At 34.1% G+C, this 26,959-nt stretch overlaps 5 protein-coding genes across 5 annotated transcripts in view; 3 read left to right on the top strand and 2 right to left on the bottom strand.

The window, feature by feature from the left end:
* HELRODRAFT_99285 (hypothetical protein) overlaps positions 1–3,445 on the top strand; it is a 4,294-nt gene extending 849 nt beyond the window's left edge. Inside the window, exons 3-8 of the mRNA XM_009018628.1 lie at positions 277–408; positions 744–922; positions 1,037–1,151; positions 1,416–1,517; positions 1,724–1,842; positions 2,039–3,445. Of these exons, the coding sequence (XP_009016876.1) occupies positions 277–408; positions 744–922; positions 1,037–1,151; positions 1,416–1,517; positions 1,724–1,842; positions 2,039–3,016 (1,625 nt within the window). The 3' untranslated portion in view covers positions 3,017–3,445. The remainder of the gene's footprint in view (positions 1–276; positions 409–743; positions 923–1,036; positions 1,152–1,415; positions 1,518–1,723; positions 1,843–2,038) is intronic.
* Positions 3,446–3,519: 74 nt separating this feature from the next.
* Positions 3,520–4,452, bottom strand: HELRODRAFT_78131 (hypothetical protein; the record flags this gene model as incomplete). Its single annotated transcript, XM_009018627.1, has 3 exons — positions 3,520–3,586; positions 3,623–4,062; positions 4,123–4,452. 3 exons carry the CDS (start codon positions 4,450–4,452, stop codon positions 3,520–3,522), a joined length of 837 nt encoding a protein of 278 aa, XP_009016875.1.
* A 435-nt stretch (positions 4,453–4,887) lies between these two features.
* On the bottom strand, positions 4,888–5,079 carry HELRODRAFT_147182 (hypothetical protein; the record flags this gene model as incomplete). The annotated part of the gene is made up of 1 exon (XM_009018626.1): positions 4,888–5,079. A coding segment is annotated over one exon (192 nt), but the record flags the coding sequence as incomplete, so codon positions are not given.
* A 2,748-nt stretch (positions 5,080–7,827) lies between these two features.
* On the top strand, positions 7,828–15,140 carry HELRODRAFT_171945 (hypothetical protein; the record flags this gene model as incomplete). The annotated part of the gene is made up of 13 exons (XM_009018625.1): positions 7,828–8,210; positions 8,521–8,768; positions 8,904–8,997; positions 9,090–9,214; positions 9,426–9,746; positions 10,310–10,462; positions 10,640–10,820; positions 11,109–11,459; positions 11,893–12,286; positions 12,598–13,275; positions 13,757–13,906; positions 14,225–14,454; positions 14,927–15,140. 13 exons carry the CDS (start codon positions 7,828–7,830, stop codon positions 15,138–15,140), a joined length of 3,522 nt encoding a protein of 1,173 aa, XP_009016873.1.
* Positions 15,141–17,310: 2,170 nt separating this feature from the next.
* On the top strand, positions 17,311–20,914 carry HELRODRAFT_185530 (hypothetical protein). The gene is made up of 9 exons (XM_009018624.1): positions 17,311–17,419; positions 17,627–17,670; positions 18,082–18,197; positions 18,437–18,496; positions 18,699–18,803; positions 19,016–19,313; positions 19,520–19,653; positions 19,965–20,071; positions 20,710–20,914. The coding sequence occupies exons 1-9, from the start codon at positions 17,397–17,399 to the stop codon at positions 20,723–20,725; spliced, it is 903 nt and encodes a 300-aa protein (XP_009016872.1). The 5' UTR covers positions 17,311–17,396; the 3' UTR covers positions 20,726–20,914.
* Positions 20,915–26,959: the final 6,045 nt, after the last annotated feature.

Here is a 26,959-nt window from a genome sequence, read left to right as displayed (position 1 = left end):
CATTAAAGTTGAATGTCTCGGTCAATATTTGCTTCGATTCATTAAAAATGTAAATTTCATGATTAAATGTTTGTCTTTGGAAATTTGAAATCACCAGTTAATTTCTCGGTCATTCACGTACATTGTACAGTTTATTAATTAAAGCTTTTTTCAGCACCATCATCATTCTTATCGTCATCCTTCTCATCATCGTCACCACCATCACCATTATCACCACCATCATCATCATCATCGTCACCACCATTATCTTCATCATCACTTCTAATTTCAATCCAGTACTGACCGTCGAACAGTCCATCCCCATAATCATGGGGGCCAACATCGGGACGACCGTAACGAACACCCTTGTAGCCCTGACTCAATCGCCTGATAGGGATGTGTTTAGGAGGTCGTTTGCCGGAGCTACGGGTTGGTTTTACCCCATTTTTATTATCATTTGTTTATTATTATTATTATTATTAATATTATTATTATTATTAATCAAAACTATCATCATTTTCGTCATCGTCATCAACCTCATCGTCACGACCATCAACCAACTCTAACATCATTGTCCCTACGCTTGCAACATCATATCTGTCGTCATCATCATCATCATCGATAATTAATAATATTTCCTTTAAATTAATTTTTCATTTAAATTTTTCAAATCTCAAAAAATTCTTCAAATCTCAAAAAATTCTTCAAATCTCATAAAATTCTTCAAATCTCAAAAAAATCTTCAAATCTCAAAAAATTTCTAGTGCACGATGCATTCAACTGGCTGACTGTCATTGTCCTCCTACCTCTGGAGTGTGCCTCGCACTATCTCCTCAAGCTAACCGAAGTCATGACATCCAGTATAGCCCCCATTGACAATGCCAACAGCGGCCCAAAGTTTCTCAAAGTTATCACCGACCCTCTCACGAAGCTCGTCATTCAGGTATGTTTAGTTTCTAACTGCCTTGTATTGTATTGTATGTGTGGTTGTGGTTTGTGTCTTTTTGTATAAGTCTCATTTGTATGTTTTACGTCTACTGAAATTAAATAAACACAGGTGGATAAAAAGGTTATAACAGCCATCGCTGAGAAATCAGATAGACAAAAATTTCCTCTGGCCAAGTATTGGGAAAAAGAAGTGTTGGAGCACAAAAAGCTGAACTTGTCGATTGGTTGGTTCATTTTCTTTTTGCTTGCCTTCGGTTTATTTTTCGACTGATAATATATTTGTATTAGATATTTTTTGAAATGTGATTAAATTGTTAATTTATTTTTATATTTTCACTTTTATTTATATTTTCTTCTCTTAATTTGAGATGAATTGCGGATTCAATTGATTTGATTTTTTTTTCTTCAAAATTTTGAAGAGAATGGAATGATTGAATGGAAGAAAGCCAATGAGTCTGTATTCACGTACAATGTAAAATACGAAGAAGACCTCAACAGTAACATGAGTTCCCTCAATTTTACGAGAGTTCTGGAAAATAACTCAACGAAAGGTAAATCTTTCACTGAAAAAATTGTCCACAAATTAAATTGTAAAAATTTTTTTATAAAACCTTTAAACGTCTAAACAAATTTTTGTCAAAATGTTTTAGTCATAAAGAGTTACAATTAAATTAGAAAAAATTGAAAATAAATCGCATTATTTATTTAGAATTTCACGCCTTTACATAATACCGTTTTATTCAATTATTTTACAAAAACCTGATTTATAAAATAAACAAATTTTGTAACCTTTCAGCAAAGCACATATTCGTCGGGTCTGGTTTAGAGGGCTACATTAGCGAAGTGGTCTCTGGTGTCATCCTTCTCATCGCCTCGCTGCTCGCTATGACGTTTTGTCTCGTTTTGTTAGTTAAGGTATGCAAATGAAACTTTTACTAACATTTTTTCTTTTTTTTCTATTTTTTATTTAACATTTATATCATTTAATCTTTTGTCGTAGCATTTTTAAAGATAGTCATTATTATGTTCTTATTCACGTTACAACTGATCAAAAATTATTTAAAAAAATAATCTTCTCTGTAACACAAAATTTTTGAATTATTTTTTTCAGGTTTTGAATTCGCTCTTCAAAGGTCCAATGACAGGCGTGATCAGACGCTCGTTGAACGCAGACCTGCCAGGCAAGTGCTCCTACTTCACGGGCTACATCGTCATGATCGTCGGTATGCTTATCACTATTCTCTTCCAAAGCAGTTCCGTTTTCACATCCGCTCTGACCCCGCTTGTAGGAATGGGTCTCATTACCGTCGAACGAGTATATCCACTTACTCTCGGTTCGAATATCGGAACTACGGTTACCGCCATGCTGGCTGCATTCACTGCAGATTCTGAAAGATTACGCTACACTGTTCAGATAGCTCTGTGCCATCTCTTCTTCAACATCAGTGGAATCATTTTATACTTTCCGATTCCATTCATGAGGGTACCAATTCCGATAGCTAAAGAACTCGGCAACATAACGGCCAAGTACCGCTGGTTTGCATTGCTCTATTTGTTCGGGATGTTCGGCATCCTCCCATTATTCGTATTTGGATTATCGCTAGCTGGCCCTCAAGTCTTTATGGGAATTGGCATACCGTTACTAATCCTACTGGCTTTCATCATCGTCGTTAACGTTTTGCAGAGAAAGAAACCCAACTGGCTGCCAAAATTTTTAAGAACGTGGAACTTTTTACCGAAACCTCTTCGATCCTTAGAACCTTACGACAGAATCTTCAGCAAGTGCAAATGCTGCGACAAACTATCGAGCAAATCAGGTCAGCCACAAAAAACCGTCGCCGAGAATGAAGTCATCATTGATGACGAAAGCGTCGTGGAAGTTACCAAAGATAATAAAAAAGTTATTGACGAAGAAATGAATGGCGACATACAGAATTGTTATTGCAACGATGTTGTTGCTGTTAAAACGAAACGCAAGCTATCGCTGAGTAAGGAAGACAACGAAGGAATGATCAACAAGGCGTTTATCACAATTTCCAATGATAATCTCGTCAGTGGCGATGATGCTTGCTATCAGACGGTGTTATAACCTTTCTGTCTAGTTTCATACGGATAGAATTTTAGATTTTTTTTTTTTGTTTTAAAAAATTTTGTACAGTAAGACTTTTTGCATTTTTTATTGTCGACAATTTAATGAAAAATAACGCAATTTTTAGAAACTTTGATTAGTGAAATATTTATTAATCTATAAACAGTTTACTAAAAAATAATCATACTTATGAATATTTTGCCGAAAATAATGAACGCTAATGATGAAGTTTCTCTCATAATCATGTCCGCAACGACCGAACAATGTGATTCAACTTTTCTTCACTTAAAAGTTTTCAATTTTTGCCCATTTCACAGCTACAGACGTGAACGTTTTGCTGGAGTTATATGTTTAATTATTCATTCGTCGTTGTGCATTTATATTATTATTCATTTCACTTGCAATAAAGCTGCATTTCTACAATTTAAATGGAAGTGTGTTCAGGCATTAATTCAAAACTTTCATCAATCATAAATAATACTGCATCACCAAAATAAGAATCATCACTCTCCACCTCCAATAACAGAATCGATCCAAGACTTAAATACAGCCACCCTAGTGTACACCCCACTCTCACAGCTCTTCATAGGGCTGCCCTCCTCCAACAATTCGACAAAACTTTGAGACCCCGTGGTGAACCCGCTCACTCCTTCAACGAACCAGACGTCCTTTTCGTAGTGCTTGCACATGAGTGGCCCACCGCTGTCACCCAAGCAAATGTTCTCAACACCTCCATACGTTCCAGCACACAGCATGTGGCTCGGATCGAAAACGTTTCCTAATTTAAATGAACAAAGGGAAGCAGCGTAAGGCATGAGTCTGACCTGCTGCAACCTCCGAGATGGAAAGCCCCCACTCGTCAAGCCGTGTCCGATCGCTACACAGAGTCGGTACAAATTGAGGGGCATGTCGACAGGGGGCAGGCATATCGGTTTTACTGCAGGACTGAATGGAATGGCGCTGTTTAGTTCTATAACGGCAATATCGTATTTTATTTCGTCTGAGTAGTTTTCATGGATATGCAATTTATTTATTTGACTGCTTTTCTTTTCAAAATCGTCAAAAATCCATTCAAAATCCGTATAATCCGTGATTTCTTTATAAACTTGACCGAATGTGACGTCAATATTTTCGATATCAACTTCAACGTAGTCCTTTCCGTTTGGTCCGGTGGTTGTGTTGAGGAAGGTTGTGACGCAGTGGGCTGCCGTCAGGATGAACCTGGATGACAGAATGCTCCCCCCACACCGGTAAGGTCGACCATCTTTGTTGGTCAAAATGCTGGCAGACCAGGGCCACTGAGTTTCTTGAAGAACGTTTGTTCCTTTAATAATGTATCCGGATAGGTTTCCGTGTGATTTATCGCGGGTTCCACAAAAATGTTCGCTACATTTCAATTCTTCAAGTTGTCGCTTGCACGTTTTCAACGTTGTCATCGATCCGCTACTTGATTCAATTGTTATCTGCTTCATTTCGCCATCAAATGAACGACTGTAATTTTTCACAAAAATATATTTCTCAACAAGTTTACCGTCGGAACCTATTTTACTTTGTGTGTTACTTGGCACGTCTCCAAACAGAACACCGTTAGTTTGCAGGCCAGAGTAACCGCCCCACTCGCAAAGAACGTCAGCGAAACCATTGCCTTGCCATCCATCGGCACAAACACGAAAGCCAGATTCACCTTTGAACGTTGCGGTCACCGGCTTATCGAAATTCAAACAATTCGCCTCGTCGTCGTGTTTCTTATTGACTCCGCATGAAAATCGCACTCCGTCGCAGCGATGCTCCATGTCGAGGCAATCGGCAAGGAACATGTCTCCGCACCAAAATTTTCCGGCTTTCTCGCATTCGGATTTTGGACTCGAGTCGCAAAATTCGTCGCGTTCATCATCGCCGTCAGGGCAGTCGTTGACGCCGTCGCAGGTCAACATGAGGCTGACACACTTGCCGCCACGACATTCAAAATCAGTGTCGCTGCAATTACAGTTCAACTCATCTTCGCCGTGCAGACAATCTTCGTAGAGGTTGCATACAAATTTTTTGCTGATGCACACGCCCGAGAGAGGGCAGTAGAAGTGGACATCGGCGTCGGAGCATTTATCACCTTTCCTATCTTCAGCCAACTCCATCGCCCGCTCCGCTACAGTTTCTGTTTTTGGTGTGCCTTTCCTCTTCGTTTCGTTTTTATGGACGGCTGTTTCATTTTTTGGGATTTTGTCTTCATCTTCGACTGAATTGTGTTTATTGTAATGACGATTATTAAAATTATTAAACAGTTTTGTTTAAACTTATACTAATTGTTATTATTACTTATTTACTTAATAAATTAATTAATTTGATGGATTGTTTAGGTCTGAAAAAATTATTTGGAAAAAAGATCCCATATTACCATATTGGAACTCAATCTCACTTCTTCGGTCCACGAAGACGTTAACAAGGATCAATCCCAAAACTTGAAAAATATTTAAATTTATTTAAAACTAATAAATTTTAAAATGAAAAAAATACTATTTAAAACTAGTAAATTTTTAAATTTCTTTGAAAAAATATTTAATAAATTTGAACGGTTACAGCAGATTTTTCACGTCTCTGAATATTGACTAAACATGAATCCATCCATCCATATTTTTAAGCAACATCCACGATACTATATAAAACCACCCAACTAGCAATCAAACCATTAAATTATAATTATTGAACAAAGTCCAATTAGAATAAAAATATCTTGCCAACCAAAAAATAATCTTAAATCTAAACTCGAATATAAAATATGAGACGATGAACCAACTAAATATAAACACGAGAGCAGTTGGGCCGAATACGTAGAGACACTTCTTCTTGAACGTCATATCGTGATAGATGGATAACATGGTTCCGAATGCTATCTTTCTTGTATCGGAATCAACATTTATGGTCGTACCTTTTGATAGGCTGGCAACGACACTCGAGTTGTCGGAAACATTTGGGATCACTAGTAATTCGATGTTTTCCGATTCTGCCTGTCGTTCGTCTTGTGGGATTTTATTTTCCATTTCGAATGTGCAAGCATTGTATTTTTGTTTAGATACATGTTTAATTTATTCATATTTCAAAGTTTGTATGGCTGAATTCAATTTAAACGCTTCTAAATTTAATTATGATTTTTCTAAATTTTAAACTGGTCGTTGAATAGTAATGCAGCTCATTACAACACTTCTAAAACTTAGCCGTCTTAATCAAAAATCAACTCCGAATAGTAAAAATTAACGTCGAATAACGTTCAAGAAATAAATAACTGTGCAATAACATAATTTCTATTATGATCTATACAAAAACGTATGCTATAAAGAAGGCGAGACAGACCTTTCAGTTTTGCCACAAGTAACGATGGTACATGGGAATATCTTTTGTCATCAGCGGAAGGTCTGGTGGATTTCGAATCTAGAAAGTGTCAAAGGTCATGTCATAATTTGAGCTTGTAACATGTAAGATAGTGTAATGGCTAAAGTGTCTGGCTGTTCTGTTGCAGTAGCCTAGTTCGAACGCAACCTGTTACATGCAATGTTCTGAATGAGTACACTCACTCGCACTTACATACACTGTGTGTGTGTTTGTTGTTGAAACTTTCAAAAAATATTGAAGAGAGATTTGTAGAAATTTTTTAGCATTCATCCAAATGTTTACGTACTTGAGTTCTTCATGACAGGTTTATAACCCTTTGATCGACGCCCGTAAGTCTTTCCTAATTCGTTTGTCGGTGGCTCCATCATTCATTCGTTTATTTGTTTGTTCGTTTATTTGTTTGTTTGTTTGTTTTTGTTTGTATGCTAGTTTACTTTAGTTGCTGTTGCTGTTGTTGGACATTAATTTTTAGCTTATTTGATCCCTGGTTTGGTGTTAGGCACATGTTTTATACACACATTAACCTGCAATTGCTTCATGTATTGTACGACATCTCGAATCTTTTATTGTCTTTTGTTTGATTGATTAGTCCTGCGCTATTACAATTGTAATTTTTTTCTAATTTTTATAAAAAAATTTTTAGTAACTTTCTTTGCGATTCAAGCTATTGGGATTGATGATTGGTGGTTTGCGAATGGAGGATATTCCAGTTAAAAATGACGATGAAGATACATTGAACACAATGTCTAAAGTGGTTATTGTAACATTAGCAGCAGTTATTATCGCAATTTGAAATTTCTTGTTTGTGTTTACTACGATGTCGTAAATAACTTTTATCAGGTGCATTTTTTTCTTACATTCTTTTTATATTTATGAATCTTCTACCGATCACACAGGCACACACACACACCACACACACACCACACCCACACACACACATACACACACACTCACCTACATATACATACACACAAACACATGCAAACACATATAGACAGAGACTCACAAATATATACACGAACATTCTCAAAGAGACCTACAAAAATATACACACACATACATACACACATACACACATACATACATACAAAACACGGAGACACAAACAGCAGAAGTACACATAATAAAAAGACATCTGCTGAATTCTCATGTTCAGTTCACTTCTTCAAATCATCTTCACCTCGCTATACGATTCTTGATAAAACCTCACAAGGGCCACACTCGAAAGATGAATGAGCTTATTACATTTTAGTGCTTTGATCTTTTTGTATAAATTTCTTTGATGTACTATATCAAAGTCGAAAGTCGAGATGATTCCACATTTTTTTTAAATATTTCTCAAAAAGTTTGTAAAAATGAATACATCGAATTGAGAATTATCGATTTGAAGAACATCTCACCGAATAAAGTATATTGAATAATTAACTATGGAAAGCCAAGAAGAGGCCCCACCGAGCTACTATTCACTGGTCAGTCCTTACCAGAACATCTACCTAATCCCAATAAATACTCACCAAGCAGCGCATGCATATGCACTTGATGTCAGTGATAGAGAAACCGAAAGCGATGAGAATATAACGAAAATCCCAGTCGGCGAAAGTGTTTTCACAAATCCAAAAACCACTAAACCATCCTTGAAAAATTCCAGAAAAGGCCAGAAAACCCGAAATACCACGGCCGAAAACGAATGTAGTGAAGAGGTTAAGACTGGTAAAATTAGTTGGGTGGATTTCGCCAAAAGAACAACACTGCACGGATTCAAAATATTCCATTTCAGAGACCAAGATGGAAGGCTCTATAAAATTCGAAGGTGTTCTCCTATTGTTTGAAAGTTTATTCATTTGTCTTGCTATAGAGAAATATTTCTGTTGATTTCATTACTCTGCTATTTACATTTGCTCATTATATTTATATCTGTTATGTAACTTTTATTCATTGGTTTTACAATTTATATTTGTGTGAAACTCTCTCGTAACAACACATTTATTCGTTCGTTTTTTCCTTTATTTATTCGTTCATTCATTCATTTGTTCGTTCATTCGTTCGTTCGTTCATTCATCCATTCATTCACCCATCAATTCACCAATCCATTCAATTCAACCAATCTCCATCCGTCTCAGGGCCATCTTACTGCTGGCAGTCCTAACCAGTACCTGCCTCTTTCTCTACCACTCCATTCAGCGCTACCTCTACTACGCCGGGTACCCAACGAACGTTGACGTCAAAGTTATTTATAACAACTCTCTGGAATTCCCCAGTGTCACCATTTGCAATCAGAATCAGTTTCGTTTGTCGTCTGTCGTAAACTCGGACACTTACGAGTTTGTAATGAAGCACTTGAAGGACACCACATTAAACAATGGAAATGGTATGATTTTGTATACAGTTTTAAATTTATTTAGTTTTAACATTACCTATATATAATGAAATAAACAATTAGTAAAGCAAAGGAAAATATATAAATTTACTCTTTTTGTTAGTTTTTTTTATAAAATTTGATCAGCAAATAACCTCGCCTTGATGCAAAAAATAGTAGACGAAAATTATACGAAGTTTGCATACAACGTGAGTCACCAGAGGGATGATTTGATTCAAAGGTTTTTAAATTTTATAATTTATATTTTAATTATTATAATTATGATCATAATTATTACAATTGTTATCGTAATTATTATTAATACCCCAATAGTTGCACTTGGTCCAGCGAGCCATGCCAGATAGATGAGGACTTCAAATCGACATTCACCGACCTGTTCACCCTCTGTTACACGTTCAACTGGAACGCTAGCAACGTTAAGAAAGTCTACCAGCCAGGTTTTTTCCATTTTGCGGTTTTTCTATTTTAAAATTTGTGATTTTATTTCACGTTATTTGAACTTTTAAGATGTTAAAGTTTTGTTTTTGTTTTGTGTTCTTTGTTTTGCGTTTTATTTTAAATTAATTGCGATTTCAAAACTTTATTAAGATACTGCTGACTATAACAACGTGGAAACGAAACCGAAATTTAATACATGAAACATTGCAGGGGCCAGATACTCCCTCCAGCTCATCTTGAATGTGGAAAACTACGAATACGTACAAAAACTTCAGGGTGACATCGGGGTGAAAATTCTCATCCACCCGCAAAACGAAAGCCCTCTGATGAACGAGTTGGGGAATTCCGTGCCACCGGGGACTCACACCCTCATCGGAATAACACCCACAATCACAGAAAGTCTTCCGAGTCCTCATGGCTTTTGCATCAACCAGGCCCTACCGAGAGCCAACTGTATGGCGAAAGCTAAATTTAAAAAATTGGCCGAAAAGTGCGGTTGCAAAGGATTGGATGTTCTGGAGTTTGGTAACCGTTAGTTACTAAGTTTCTTTTTAGGTATTTTCATCTGATTAAAGATAAATGTTCTTGAAACAAACTGAAAACATGTCTAAACACTTAAAATCTTGAATTTATTATCCTACGAGACCTTCCGAATGTACCCTTGTGTAACCTCTCGTCAGCATTTGCGTGTTCAAAACTTGAAAGCGATAGTGAGTTAAAAAAATTTTCTTGAAATCTATTTAACCAAATTTAATAATGAACAACTCCACAAAGCGAGTTTTAAAAATGATTGCTATAAAAAATATATTGATGCGAAAGATGTTGATGGATGATGATGATATAGTCTTTTCAATTTTAATTTAGTTCCATTTATTTTTCTTTCTCGGCGTTACGTTTTGTGAAAATTAATTTCTTTTTTACTGGCAGGATAAATGGTCTGCATAAATAATATCTAGTCAGTTTTTTCATTAAATTTTTTACAAAATATTTTAATAGCTTTTGTTTTATATTCATGCCTTGCTCATTACAGTTTCCGCTTCAGTCAGATACTGATTTTTTTAAAGAATAATAATAAAAAAAAACTAACACAACAGTCGAAGATTCTCTACCCGCGGAAAACGTGATCAACGATTTGATGGATGAATGTCTGGTGCCCTGCTATCGGACCAGCTACGTGGAAGAGGTTTCCTTCGCTAAACTCGCCAAACTCGATCTTGAGAGGTTCAGGGTCAACAATCCTGATATATGTCAGACCACGTTCTTACATTTTTTTTCAACATTCTCATTTTTCTGTTTATTTATTTATCTTTCATATATCTATTTGTTTATATACTTGTTGTCTATACATTCATTTAATTATTCATTCTTTATTTATTTCTTCGTGAGGCTAAGCGAAATAACTAAACCAACCCACCGCAAAACAGACAATAGCTTGAGATCGAAATTCAAAGTGGCCAAACAAGCGGAGGACAGCGTGAAAGATTATGCAGCAAGCACAGAAAAAATGTTAGCCCTCGAAATCATTCAACTAGCCACTAACTATGAATCCAATTTGAAACGCATGTTCCTCTTCTTTCAGACAGTCGACGATGGCGACATCAACATGTTCGTTTTTGTGGTGATATGGATTTAAGTTAATACACCTATCTGTTAACATTGTATGTTATTATTATTATCAAAGTTTTTATTAAAATTATTAACTTGATGCTATGCGATTATGGGCCATATGTTTTTTTTCAAAACGACAATTATTGACACTTTATATATAATATTCAAAAATCGTAGTTTGATCAAATAGTTCAAGTAAAAACCGCAAAATTTTGTTAGAAAACAGATATTCTTGAATGTTTGCTTTTCCTAAATTAAAAATTTTTATTCACTACACATATTTAGCTGCATGAATCACGACGACGACTGCATCAACACCGTCAACGACAGTAGCGACAAAATCTTCAACAACGCCAGCGACAGTAACGACAAAATCGTCAACAGCCACGCCGACAACTACAAAAACTACACCACTACCGCTGTAACACTTTCCAAAACTTCCAACACAATTTTTGTGGACTCCCATCAATTGAAAAATCTGACAGAACCTCAAATTGCCAGCACATTTCACGATATCTTGTTGAATGGCTTGCAGTTTTGGGACGATTTCAAACTACTTAACGATGAATACAAAAGAAAACTGCAGTTTGTTATGAGAAACATTCCGTACCTTCACCAGTTTAATAATTTCGTCAAGTTAGTGATTAACCATCAATGTTTGTAATTAATATAAATTTAAAATAAGTATATATAGACATTAATTTAAATAGTTAGTTTAAAATAATTTATATAAATTAAAAAAAATTATGTATTAATATATAAATAAACTTAAATTTGTTGTACAATAAACCATATATATCATATTTAAAACTTTTTAAACAAAAATCGTCAGAAAATAACGGTGTATTTTAATTTTAATAAAAATCAATCAAATAATACTCCATACATTCAGGTCAATTTTCATTTATTAATATGGTTTATTTAACAACACATCTACAGAGTTATAGATGATAATACTGTCTAGTAAAATTATTCACCAATAACAATAATCAGCTTAAAGATATAGTGGTAACGGTAAAGTATTATTAAGAATAGAACAGAAAAAAAATGATGAAACAAACATTTTTAGATTGCTGTGCGCGTTCACCGAAAAGCCCTACCCTGTACAATTCAAATTTGTCGACAGTCACAGACCCAATTACGTGCAGACCTTCTTATCTGACGACTCGACCGAATCGGAATCGAAACCGACAATCAAGCAGTTGCTAGAGCTGTGCTCCACTAAGGAAAGCAACATCTCAAAGTTTGATATTCAGCCGAAGGACAACAACAACAATGACGTCATCGATGAAAATGTAAACAGCGAGGATGCTAGGGATCGGGATGTGAAGTATGGAAGCCGATCGAATATTGGGAAGGCTGATGGCGACGATGAATCGGAATGGGACGAATTTTATTCGTGCGACGATCAGGATATAGAAACGTTTCTCGGCTTAAGGAAGACGCAGCTTAATAACTCGCTCGTATAGCATTTTTTTCTTTTACCAATTTGTATTTATTTTTTTTTTGTATTTCCAAGAAATACCAACAACAAACACATACACATGTAAATACACGTGAATCAATGCACCACACGCATTACTGTGATAGACTGGGATCTTTCGGCATTCGAATCCAGTCACTACAACAGCAGTGCCAGGCACGTTAACCCTCACATCATTGCGTCGCCCATTAAACAATGTTAAAGTAACATCTGGCGTGTGTATATAGCATTAAACTAGATAGAATTAATTTATAATTTTCTCGTTAATTCATTGATATTATATACGCCAAGAAAATTAAAGACAAAGTGTTAAAAAACGTTGGCGGTATAAAGCAAGATCGAATGGAGGTTGCTCGTGAGGTACTCTCTGGAACGAGTTGGTCGTCCTACTTGAATAGTGAAGATGAAATGAGGTGTCTGGATGATTTGTTTTTCTACGCAAGATGGGAATTCGTCACCAATCAGGTTTATATCGGCCCGATAAATGCATACCTCCATCCTTTCTCCAGCTGGACTAACAAATTGCAGAACTTCAACTCCATCAGTTACTTTCTTCTCAGGTTGGAGACTGATAACTCCAGTCTCTACAACAGACACAATTTTGAAGAATGTCGCTGGCCTTTTCTAGACTCCCAAACTCCAACGAAGAAACAGAAAGAAATTCCTCTAGATAAACATTACGCTATGTTTGAAGCTTACATGAAAGCCTCAGAAAGTTCCATCCTCGAATTGGATGCGGCTAAAACATTGGGACAATTTTCATTAAAAATCAACGAAACTATAAAAGGTTTTAAGAAACATTACGCTGTTATATATGAAAAAATTGAGAAATTCCTAGTGGCGAACATGACTAAGAAGATGTTTTCCAACTTTCTCACACTCCCTGAAAACGGGTCGATTGGATTGTTGGAATCCATGCAAGAAGATTATATGAATTTCGTCGGAGATTTTGATCAGCTTTACCAAAAGGTAAAGGTGTTTATGTAATCTGCTAATATTTTGAAAAACGATTTTCATAACTCATTATAATAGAGTTTATAATATCAAGACATTTTGTATTTCAGTTGTGATAGATTACTTTTTCAATATTTAAATCACCCAACATGAATTTAAATGAATCTTAAAAACTGGCTGCCAAGACAAATTTGTCGTCTTTTCTACTCTTGTTTTTCATCTAAGAAATATTGAAATATATTGATTTTCAATAATTAAAAGCAATAAAAATAGTGATATTAATAGAAAAATAGAATAAAAATTAATAATAGTAAGTAATAATAGTAATAATAATTTTAATAATAATAATAATGATGATGATGGTGATAATAATAATGGGTGTTTCTTTTAGAGAACTCTTCGAGTGTAACAATTGTTGTTCGTAATAAAAAAAATAATGATGATTGAAATCGTTTGATGATATTATCAATTTATTTAAAATCTAATTTGAATTCAGACCTTAAATCTTCACAATAACATGAATCAAACCTACTACCATCTGATAAATATCGCTGTGCCAGTTCTTAGCGATGCAATCTTGGACCAAATGTATCTACTCAACTATACAAGGTTTCTCGCTGGCTCAAATAGAACCGGATTCGCCAGTGTAAGAGTTGATTTTCATGAATTTAAATCCCAAAATAAAATTTTCAAAAATAATATCTTTTCAATAAGTTGAATTTTTTAATTGAGTTTTTTAAAATAGATTTCTAGAAGGATATTTTTTACCTTACTTTATATGGTTTACAGTGATCAAATTCTTAAATGTTACTTACAATAAATAAATAAATATAATAATTGTGAATCTGAAATGACGTCACATTTGCATACTTCAATTACTTATTAACAAAACTTTGTAATAAATTATAACCAGCTAATCTTTAATTTTTCAAAACAATTTAATTTATTTGTTTCCGAACTAAAGAGCTCACTAAAGAAAACTTTGGAAGATTTATTGAAAAAGTTGAAAAAGAATCGTGAACAAAATACAATGAATTTATTGAATGCCCTATACGATGACTACAAAAAAACCACATTTGCCCACTTTATGAACGTTGACGAGAGTTTCAAAAAGTTCATGAAAGCCGTTGAGGAGTTGAAACAAACTTTTCTCACCACTTCCGTTGATCATGATCTGGATGAGAATTTTTTCAGGTGTCAAGTTTTTCATTTTTTTCACAATTTCTTCTTAACATCTTCCAAAACTGTCGAGAAAAACATAGCTGACATCAATACAAATGAATCATCGTATGACACACATTCTACGGCTGTGTCAGGCACCTTAGCCATAGCGCTATTGCACAGCTAAAAATTATTGTATATCAAGGTCGTACCGATAAGGTATACGCTCTTCCAATATCTACGTACTACTTACTTATGTTTGTATGATAATCATCTATTTTGATTAGTACATTAAAGGTGTAATTATTAATATTTATTTTATCCCCTCTGACGCTCCTAAGTTTTGCGCCTCTCCGTCCTACCTTGACACACTACTGCCATCTGATTATCTATCACGTTTGACGATTTTCTTACTTTACTTATTTTCTTACGATTTTCAATGTGAACTTTAAAAAGTAGTTTTATTTGAAATGATGAATTATGATTTTCACCAATCACATTTCAGAGATAATATGATAAAGATAGACGTGTACTTCAAGGAAATAAAGTACAAGAAGATTCAGCAGAAACCAGCACTTACTGGCTTGGTGCTGTTCAGCGAGGTCGGCTCAGTGATGAATCTTCTGCTGGGAACTAGCATTCTGACATTCTGCGAGTTATTCGATTTCATATTTTCATTTTTGAAGAGAAAAGTTACAAAAAAGTGGCACAAAAATTAGTTTTATGTCATCAATGTCATCAAACATGTCAAACATGTCATCAATATGTTTCTAAGAAGTTGAAAGTTATATTGCTGAAGTAAGAAAAACTAACTTTGATATTTATATAACTATTTATTGCACGTAATGCTGTATAAATGTGTTAAATTGTAGTTGTTCCCATTAACAAATTATACAATTTCATGCCCAAGAGATAAAATCTAGAAGCAAACAACCAATTTTATACTACTGCCTCGCAAGCTGTAACAGTTTCTGCCTCGGTCAGATCCTGATTTTTAAAGAATAATAAAAAAAAAACCTTCTTAATTCACTAAATCCGCGCCACATTGTAAAAGTATCGAACTATAGCACGTGTTCAGTATCACATATTGGTAAATGTGAGTTACTGATAGGCTGATATTCATGATACAGTATCACACATTGGTACATGTGAGTTACTGATAGGCTGATATTATACTACTGCCTCGCAAGCTGTAACAGTTTCCGCCTCGGTCAGATCCTGATCTTTAACACATTTAACAGTATCACACATTGGTACATGTGAGTTACTGATAGACTGATATTCAAGATACTATATGTCAAAAAACGACAAATTTTGATATTTCCATTAGCAAATTATTGAATTTTATGCCCTTGAGTACCATATGTAAATTAAATAAACGCTGTAAGTGGGTAGGTAGGTTAATTATTAAGTTTTATATTATTATTATTAGCTTGGAGCCTAAGGCAATTACGTAGGTGGTGGGGTGGGTGCCGATTGGCCAATGAATTGGGCTCTTGAGTTTTGTAATTTTAGGTAAGCTATGGCCGTAATTTAATAAATAGGTAAGTTGAGGGTACGATAGCCGATTGACTCTGGATTTCGAAGTCTGTTGTCAGAGGTAAGCCTTGGTGGCCAGTGGTGAACCGGCAATGGTTTACTATCCGGACGGCAATGGTTTACTATCTGCACGGTAATGATTTACCATGCGGCACGGCCATAGTCTACTACCCGCACGGCTTCCGGACGGCAAATGGTTTACTATCCGCACGGCAATAGTCTACTATCCGCACTGCAATGGTTTACTATCTGGTGCCCTGCCCTTTTTGTGATGTGTTTGTTTGTTTTCGTTTCACAGCATCACACCAACAAAACAAATTATATTTTTTTCGTCGTCGCCTTGAGTTCTACATCTTTGAACTATTTTTTAAATAATGTTTATTTATTCATATGTTAAATATTGACTGGTTTCTAGTTTTTTTACTTTGGTTATATAGTTTTTGGATAATTCGTGATTTATTTTGTATATATGCATGTATAAATAATTTTTGTTTGGTATGTTGAGTTAGTCATTATGATATGCTATGATATGCTGTGAACTGTTTTTACAAAATGTTCATGTTGCGTGAATTATTCTCCGAGAACTACCAAGGAGTTTATATAGTAATAATAATACATAACAATTATTTATTATTGGTCGACATTTTGTAATATTTGTTTGTTTAAATTCCGAACTTTTAAAAATTGACTTTTTTAAAAATTTTCCCGTCATTTTTCATTTTTTAATGTTATCAAATAAAAGCAAACTGTTGTATTTTTATTTCCTTACTAAAATCTCGAAATTGTTTGTGTGTACAATTAAATGTTTGTCTGCGTTTTAGCAAACTTTGCAATTACTTTTTTATTTTTTTTTTTCGTTTTTCATAATTCGTTCGTTCATTTGGTTCATTCGTTTGGTTCATTCAATTTGGTTCATTCGTTTGGTTCATTCATTTGGTTCATTCAATTTGGTCCGTTGATAAAGTTGATTGATTGATTAGTCGATTGGTTGGTTGATTGATTTAGCGGTTGATTGTCTGGTTAATTGACAGTACAGTTATATAGAGTTATATAGAATTATATAGAGTTATATAGAATTATATAGTTATATAGAATTATATAGAGTTATATAGAGAACTTTATTTGCGGTTCTTTTTTCGCCTACCTGTTGGTTTCTTTGCCGTTACTTTCTTTGCGGTTCGTTTCTTTGCCAACAAATTACTACATTGTTTTAAACATATTAAGTCAAGTAAATATTTCATAAAGCTTGCTCGTTAAAAACCATGCAATTTCTTAAGTAGGCCAATAACCCAACAATCCAAGCAAGTCAAATAGCCCAACCCAAAAATTTTTACCTGAATGTCTTTGTTCTGATATCTTTGCCTTTTTAATGGTCGCTACCGTATGAAATATATAGAGTAAATTCTCGTTAATACTTGTATTCGTTTTTTTCGAAAATGCCAAGTAAAGATCAGACGGAGTTAGCCGATAAAATTTTCATTTAAAAATTTCTTTAAATTTTATAAATAAATAGTCTTTTGATATGAAATTAGTGGTTAAGTAGTATTTACTAGGAGTATCTGTCCGTTACGTTTTATGAGCGATAATATGTCATATTTATAATTTCCCTAGTTAAGCCATATTGTAAAGATTTAATTTAAAACGAATTTTTTAAATAACTTTTCAGCGTTAAGCCAAGCTGGGCGGAGCAAGTTGAGTTAGGAGATGAAGGTAGCTTCATTTCATTGAATTCTGATTTGATTAACATATTTTATTTTTATCTTTCAACATAATAAAAAATTTAATTATTAAAAATTAAATAAATTGTTATAGTAATTTTTCAACAGCTCATTATTTTATACTCATGTTTCATTAAAATTAGACCGACATACTTAACTTATATTACTATTATAAAATTCAACTTAATTAATATTTTGATTAGTGATTAGAGTACTTTAAACTGAAACAACCCATTTTTTATTTAATAATAATTTTATTCAAAAAAAAAATTCGTAAAATATAAAAATTGGTCGTCCAAAACCGAATAAGATATTCTTGTATAGGCTACCTTGTACATAAAAATCCAACACATACATATAAACACATTTTTGATGAATTTTAAAACTAAATTGTTTTGTTTAGGAGGCATTTTGTCTCCCACTGACACCCTACCACCTCCGACTGAAACATTCGACGAAAAGACCGGTGTTAAAAAAGTCATTGAGTATAAGATCAACGACGATGGCAAGAAAGTGAAGGTATCTTTTTATTTATTATCTAGAATCTTGATTATTTGATATGTCAATATAATTTTTTTTATAAAATTGTTAATTTTTTATAAATTGTGTTGCTGGATATTTAATTTTTTAATTAATTCGATTATTTATTACTAAGATTATGTAAAAAACAATGTGATTTATAAACTTGTTTAATTAAGAAATATTTAAATAATTATTTGGTTAACAAATAAAGATGGAAAACACATTTATTCAATCAGGTTATTAAGACATACAAGGTTGAAACTTACAAAGTTTCAAAGACCATTGCCAAAAGAAAGGTCATACAAAAATTTTTCAATTGTATAAAAATTTATTCATTGTAAATAATCATTTAACTAAACTTAGACACTTTTAGTTTTTTATCATTTAACAAAATTATTTAAAATTCAAATTTTACTAGAATGGAAAAAAGTTTTGGTTAGATTTTTTAGTGACTTAGTGATTTATATAAAGAGTGTACATAATTGAAATTTTTTATAGACATGGAAAAAGTTTGGTGATGCGAAGAATGATCCTCCAGGCCCGAATCCTGCAAATACGGTCATCTCTGAAGACATATTTCTTCAGTTCGTCCACGCCAAGGAGGTCAGTTTACATGAAATTCTTACCAAAAGTTACTAAAAATGGATAGAAGAATCATCCTTTCTTATTTTTCTTTCATTCGAATTTAAATTTTTTATAAGTCTTAAATATTAATTTGTTTTATTTAATTTTGTTATATTATCCATCTATTAATCCTAAATTTTTATTTTATTTAATTTTTTTCAAATATTCTCAAATTTATTTTTCCCACGCAGTTGACTGAGCCAGAAGATGACCCACTATCTCGATTGAAGGGTAAAATGGTGTCGTGTAGGATCTGTAAAGGCGACCACTGGACGACAAAATGCCCCTACAAAGAGAGACTGGCCCCCCTCCAAGAAACCCTCGAAGGTAAAAAGACAGAAGATACTCCGCAACAAGCTCCAGCTGGTGCCGGCCCGAGCTCCCAGGCTCCAAGTGGTCCCGGAGCTAAACCCGGCAAGTACGTGCCCCCAAGTTTGAGAGAGGGTGGAAATAAGAAGGGGGATTCGATGTCTGTCAGAGGAAGAGGAGGTGGGTTCTTTTGTGTTGTGTCTGTTGGGGTTGTCCATTGTGGAGATGTTCATTTTGATTAAGTCTTGGAAAAATTTTTAGTTTTTTGTGTCATAGATTGTTGTCCGTACTGCGTTGGTTGTTTGTTTGCTGGTTATGTTTGTATTAAAATCATTACTTATGCAATCATCATTATTTTGCAATTTACTTCATCATCCTCATCACAGATGATTCAGCCACCATACGTGTGACCAATCTGTCCGAGGACACAAGGGAAAGTGATTTACAAGACCTCTTCAGACCCTTTGGCCAGATTTCTAGAATTTTCCTTGCCAAGGATAAACTATCTGGCCAGTCTAAGGTCTGTCTCTCTGTCTGTCTGTTTCTTTATCTGCCTGTCTGTTATCCTTTTGTGAATGTAACTTTTGTTTTTTGTTTGCATTGTTTGTATTTTATTTTTTTAATTTTTGTATTGCATTTTATGTTGTTGGATTCGTATCTTTTTCGCTCATTGCCGTTGGATAATATAATATTTTACAGAGATATTTATCGAAACTAAGAAAACTTGTAACAAATAGATGTAATTATTATAATTGTGCACATTGTTTCTACTGTTAACCTATTCTACACTCATATAACCACCCTTCCACCATTATTATCACCATCCCACAGGGCTTTGCGTTCATCAACTTTCACCACAAAGAGGACGCAGCCAGAGCCATTGCTGGCGTGTCAGGCTTCGGTTACGACCATCTCATCCTTAATGTCGAATGGGCAAAGTGAGTTTGAGGCAAAAAATTGGTTGTCGGTGGGAAGGTTTGAGGTGTTTTTCTGGTATTTTTGAATGGTATGGTGCGAAAATTACTTTTTTTCGTTTATTTTGTTCGTGTTTTTTTGTTGTGTTTCATTTGCTGCTTACTAATTTCTTTGTTTCTTTCGTATTTTGTATACAATTTTGTATGCTTCTTGTTGTTGATGATGTTGATGACAACCTACCTGCTTCCATGTGCAAGAGATTAGGATTAAGAATTTGTTTTTTTTGGAAATTGTTTTTCAGAAATGTTTTTCCAGCGTTTTTTGATCTTATGATTGTAAACATCATTAATTCATTTGATGTTTGTGTTGAGTGATTCGGCTTAGACTTCTCTTTTTCTTTTTTCTATTATTTTGTTTGTTTGTCCGCTCACTTGTTTGATCGTTCGTTCGTTCGTTTGTTTGTTGTACGATTTCTAGGTTAATTCAATTTTCTATTGAATAAGCCTTTTGAGGGTTTAGAAAATTGTTGTTTATTTTTGTTTCAAATGCTCCTGCCACATATTTCCATTTTTTGTTTTGCCTAATTTCTTTGTCATTTGTTGCTTGGTAGTAATGAGATGATAATTAATGATAATATAATTAATCATATTTCCTCATTCAGACCAAGTCCTAATTAGCAGAAGAACAGAAAGAATTTTGTTTAATTGATTAAATAAAATAGATAAAAAAATGTTGATATTTATTACTTAATGAATGATGAATTTTAATATGTTTTCATAGTTAAATTAAAATTAAACATTTTTTTCTCTGTTTTGTTGAAGTAAATTGATAAAAGGCCGTTTTATTCATACGAGAATGTTGAAAAATATTTTGTTTTGTCCTCGTGCATCGCGTTTCAGCTGTTCCAATCGTTTGAAAGATTTCATTTCAGTATTTTTTAAGAAAAATTTGGCGGAAATCTCGCAATTTAGAGTTTAGAAGTAAGAATGAAAATGAGATTGCTTGCGTTTGTCTACTTTGGAGGTAACGTTATTTTAAATGGGTTGGTGAAGATTATCGCCATTCATTTATCACGTTATTATCACAAAATTTTTTGAAAAAATCACTTCATACAGACTGATGAGTTTTATTTCATTGATGCTTTTGATTTTTTATTATCATTGTTTTTATTGTTTTATGGTAGCTCTTTTTTTAGACTGTCCATTTAATCTGCGAAATTGAATTATTTCTGAAATACTGTACGACATTTTTGCTCCGTCACGAATTCACTAACTAGTTCATGCATGTTTGTTTGTGAGTACTTCTCTGATGTGTGTGTGTGTGTGTGTGTATTTGCTTGCATGTACGTATGTGTATGTGTGCCTATTTGCATGAATCTAACTGCGTGAGTGTATATACGTGTAAGTTTGTCAATATTTTTTGTTAGCCTTGTGCACTGTTGTACGCTTGTTGCGTGTATTTGCGTAAAAGTCACTCTTCACATGCGTTAACGAACGTATGTGAGTGCAAGTGTTTTGGCGGCTAGAATACTTTGAAATTCAAGTGAAATCCCCTCTGTTTATGGGCTTTCTTCCCGGAATATTTTATATTATATATGTTCTCTTTCTGCTGCGATGACGGTTAATTTATGTGTGTTTTTATTTGGGTTAACGTATGCGTGGCTCCGTCTTTCCATTGGCATTCAGATCTGATAAAGACGAAACCGCCTGCGAAATGTTCTTACTCCGTTACGATTACGGAAAACTACTCGCCCTAAGAGCTACTCCACGTACATCCAACTTATACAATTACGCATGTTATATGCGAGTGCAAGTATCACGTTGTACGTCTGTGTTGGCTTTGAATTTTTCGCGGACGTGATTTTGAACCTGAGAACCTCGCAACAACAATAAAAATATTTAAATAGCTCTATCTTCTACCGCTTGAGAAGGAGAAAAACATTTTTTTTTCATATTCTACCTAATTACATTACCTATCAAAATATTTTGTATTTTCATGGATGTGAATGCCTTGCATGTTTAATTATTATGTATGCATCAAGTATGTGCGCGCGCGCGTGTGTTTGTATGTATGTGTGTGTGTTCGCTTGCTTGTTTGTTTGTATGTATGTGTGTATGTGTAGTTGCCTATTTTTTTAATACTTTTGCATGTCTAAGCACCAACTTCTACTTCATATACATATTTGTTTCTTTTTTCAAATAATAATATTACATTCGATCAAAACGTGTCAGAATATTGAGCCTCTGCGACGTGCATGCATCTGGTTGGTTGGTTGGTTGGTTGGCTGGCTGGCTGGCTGGTTGGATGACTGGTTGGTCGGTTGGTTGGTTGGCTGGCTGGTTGGATGACTGGTTGGTTGGCTGGCTGATTGGATGACTGGCTGGCTGTTTTGTTGATTGGTTGGTTGGTTAATTGGTTGGACGGTTGGTTGGTCGTTTGGTTACTAATTTCATCGCGCTAATAACCTTTTTAAAATTCAGCAAAAAAAATTAAAAAAGAAGTTTTGATAACATAATTTCCAACAATCACGTTTGTAACACAAAACACACACACACGCACGCACGTACACACACACACACGCACATACACGCACACACACACACACACACAAAACAAACACACCAAACCAACACACCAAACAAAGCACATGACTATCACTTTTGAGTGCAAATCAATTAAAAGTAACTCGGCTATTCTATCACGTTGGCCATTTTGACGGGTTTGTCATTATTCATTGAGCGGACTAAATGTGCCAGAAATGTGTTATAATGGGTCGTGTTATTTATAATAGAACGGCTGTTATATGGACTGTTGTTGTAGTATTTTTGTTTGGAAAATGCAAGATGGTATCGCTGGTGGAAATAGCAAGATGGTATCGCTAAGAGGTGCCCTACCTGGTGCTGCTATTGTTGTTGTGACCGTATTCCTGTGCAATGTGTGTTAATTGAAAGAGAATTAATAATAATAATAATTTTTATTTATAAAAATAATAATAATTATTATTATTATGAGAGGTGTAGCCAACGAATAAGAAAAACGAAGGTTCTTAGCCAGCAAAAATATTGTGCTGGTAATTTTTTTTTATATAAAGGAGATATTACCAGCAGATGAAACGGTCGTCAATCTATAACCTAATAAAAACTTGTCTGGCTTTGTCAGGAATTCAACAGTGAAAATAAATGAATAAAAATTTTCATCATTACTTTTTTTTCTCTTTTGCAATACAATTTCTCCAATCAAATTGATTCCGTGATCTAATTTTTTCATTTCCTGTTTATACACTGGCATGTGCTTCTTATGCTCTCACAGTTGTCTCAGTGCACATTCAAGATTATAAAGGGTCAACCAACCCAGGAATTCTTGCACCGGTTTTTCTCTATCTTTCTCTCTCTCTTTCTTCCCTTTTCTCTTTTTCTCTTTCTTTCTTTCTCTTTCTTTCCTTCTATCTTTGTCTCTTTCTTTCTCTTTCTCTCTCTTTCTCTTTCTCTCCTTCTATCTTTCTCTCTCTTTTTCTCTCCTTCTATCTTTCTCTATCTCTTTCTCTCCTTCTATCTTTCTCTCTCTCTCTTTTTCTCCTTCTATCTTTGTCTCTTTCTTTCTCTTTCTCTCTCTCTCTCTTTCTCTCCTTCTATCTTTTTCTCTCCCTTTCTCTTTTTCTATCTGTCTCTCTCTCTTTATTTCTTTCTCTTTTTTGTTTTCAGTCGTTATCGCGTGCGTTATTTTTGTTTTTCACCGCAATAAATAAATAAACAAGTAGAACGCAAATTGCATGGCGCGGATAAGATTGAACTGAAATGAATTTGAATTAATTGGAGAAAGAAAGAGAGAGAGGGGAAATGAGTGAGAGTGAGAGAGAAAGAGAGAGAGAAAAGTATATAGAGATACGAGGTTAATCCTTAATAATCTTTAATCCCTTCATTCAATCCTTCCTTTCTTCTTTATCTTTCTTATTCGGGTGTTCCACCCTTCAATTGCTAAATAAAAGAGCTTTCTTTAACGTGTGTGTGTGTGCGTGTGTGTGTGTATTTGTGTGTGTGTATGTGAGTGTGTGGCATGGGTTCGTTTTGCGAAATAATAAGTGGTTTTTGCACGTGTGTTATTGTTTCTGCGTGAGTATGTTTGTTTTTTTTAGTGTGTGTGTGTGTTTGCATGTGTTTATTTTACGAGCGGTATATTTATGAGCATGTATGTATGTTTTCTGTTATATTTATAAAGGTATATTTTTATTTTTTGTATTTGGTTAATAAAAATAGAATAAATGTATTTTTAAAAGCAGGGAGCTTCAAGAAATGAATGACTCTAAAGGACTGAAAATGACATGGTCTTAAGATTTTTAAATTGTTGTGAGTATGGTTTAAACAATAGATACAAAAGTTGTTTGATTCTTTTTGTATGTATGCATGTGTGTGTGTGTGTGTGTGTGTGTTGGTATTTTGTATGTATGTGGATTAGTGTGTGCTTGGTTTGTTGCTGTGTGTGAGTTTATGCCTTGATTATTATATGTGCATGTGTCTACGTGTGTATGTACGTGTGTGTATGCCTTTAAGTGTCTGCATTGCTTTGTTTGTCTGTGTATGTGTGTTAAAGTTTGAAAAGTTTAGTTGTTTTAATTTGATGAAACAATTTTTTCTAACTAACCATTAACAATTACCTTAGCGCACATTCGTTACGTAATGTAGCATGAATATATATTCCATATATGAAGCAAATTTAGATACGAGTCTTTTTTTTGGCTGAAAATGCTTTTATTGATGAATTGCAGTTTGAAGCCCTAGGGATTTATTTATGTGGTGTCGGGTTTTTGATGTTTTTTCATTTTATATTTCACTTACACATGATTAAGTTAGTTGTTTTTCTACCAAGTTATCAAGTTATTAATCATTAATACTTTTATTATTCATCTGATTGTCAATAATGTTCAGTATATCTTTCATTATTGTTGTTATTATTGATAGTATAAAAGTAAAATTGATTTAATTTTCAGGTTTTCTCCTCTAGATATCTATCCATAGTATCAATTGATAGTATCAAAATAAAATTGATATATCTTCAGGTGTTTCCCTCTAGATATCTATCTTTGTTTCTATTCCTCCAAACTCTTTCCAAAGTTCATCGGTTTGATTGCATTTTTTTTTCTTACTTTTTGATTTAATTTCACCTTGAGAGATGCTTGCCATTAAAAAAATTAATTCCACAAGCGCTGGTCATTTCATATTATCACCATCATTATTGTATACACACTCACACACAAACACCTACTTACACACACACACATGCATAAACACACAAACGCAAACACATATACACTAACACACACAACACACAAACACATGTGAATGGTTTGATTAAACATATTTCCCAATCAATTTTTTTATTAATATGACAGCAATACCAAAGGACACGCTATGTAGGCACTATTCTTATTGGAGTCGGATGATTTTTCCCCGGAAAAGGTTATAAATTTAAAAAAAAAATTATTTTTTTTTCCGAAAAGTTTTTAAAGATTTTGTTTTTTAGAGAATAAGGATATGTAGCAATAAGCAATCATCTTTAATACTTAAAATAAATGCTAATCAAGTGAATAAAATCACTAATTTTTTCAGTAAAACATAAAAATGAGGTAATTTTACCGAGAAAGACATTTGCATTGACCAATTTTAAGTTTTTGTTTAAAGTACTTTTCGTTCAGTAGTGATAATGTGGTAAAATTAGGATATAAAGAAGGAAACTTCCAATGGAATTCAGAACCCGGATTTGGGAGTTTGATTTTTTTGATGGCCCACATTGGTATTGAGACGCCGAGTTTGTAAAGACGTAATCATTCCTTGTTGGATGTTTATTCGGGATCTATTGATATCTTCTAACACATCAGCTTCTGAAATTTTTGAATGTATAGTGTTGGTGTTTTGATGATGTGTTGTTGTCAAGAATTTGGCGGGTTGTACGAGGTGTATGTACATGTGTGTATGCATGTCTGTGTGCATCTATAAAGATATACGTATCGTCTGACAGTTAGGATATATGGGTGTATAAATTTTCATAAAAAAATGTCTAGGCGAAAAATTTTTTTCTAGAAAGCAGCATGTAGAAAAAAGAAGTGCTACAACGCATGGAGAGGCGTCTGTAATTATAAGACTGATATGAGGTGTTTCTATAAAAAAAATCTGTGTATATGTGTGTGTGCTTGTGTGTATAAGTTTGATTATGTATGTTAAAGAAAGAAAGATAAAGAAAAACAACAGAAAGGAAAGAGAGAGAGAGAGAGAGAGAGAGAGAGATAGAAAGAGAGAGGAGAGAGAGAGAGAGAAAGACAAAAACGGTTTTCGTTGGTAGGTATGAATATAAGGATGAGTATGTGTGTATTTATTCGTGAATGAATGTGTGAAGATAAAAAAAAAGAAAATAAGGAGAGAGTCTGAGTGTTTAAGTGTGAATGTGACAGTGAGAGGGAGAAAGCGATAGAGTGAGAGAGAAGAATTAGAGAGAGAGAAAGAGAGAGAGAAAGAGTAAGAAATGAAGAAGGGAATGAAAGAATGAGAAAAAAAAGATAGAAAGTGAGAGAAGGAGATAAAGTGTGTGTGTGACGTTGTTTGAGTGCGTGTAGATGCGGGCACGGTTCGTTTTTGAACGTGCGAACGATAATATTGAGTTAGCACAGCATAGGCGTATGGTTAGAAAGATATGATTGTAAGAGACTGGAAAATTAAGAGAAAATGAGAAAAAGAACGAGAGAGAGATAGAGATAGAGAGAGAGAGAGAGAGAGAAAAGAGGGAAAAAGAGGAGCGTTGCCATGTTAACGAATATTGAAATTCAGTGTCGTTATGTTGCTTCGCATCGTATAAATATTAAAAAAGTGTTGGTATGTTTGTTTGTTTGTTCGGGTGCTTGCGTGTGTGTGTATGTGTTTATT

The sequence above is a fragment of the Helobdella robusta genome (assembly GCF_000326865.2).
Source record: "Helobdella robusta unplaced genomic scaffold HELROscaffold_22, whole genome shotgun sequence".
In the NCBI taxonomy this organism is placed as follows: Eukaryota; Metazoa; Annelida; class Clitellata; order Rhynchobdellida; family Glossiphoniidae; genus Helobdella; species Helobdella robusta.
The sequence above is the reverse complement of the archived record's forward strand: the minus strand, read 5'-3'. Positions and strand labels throughout refer to the sequence as shown.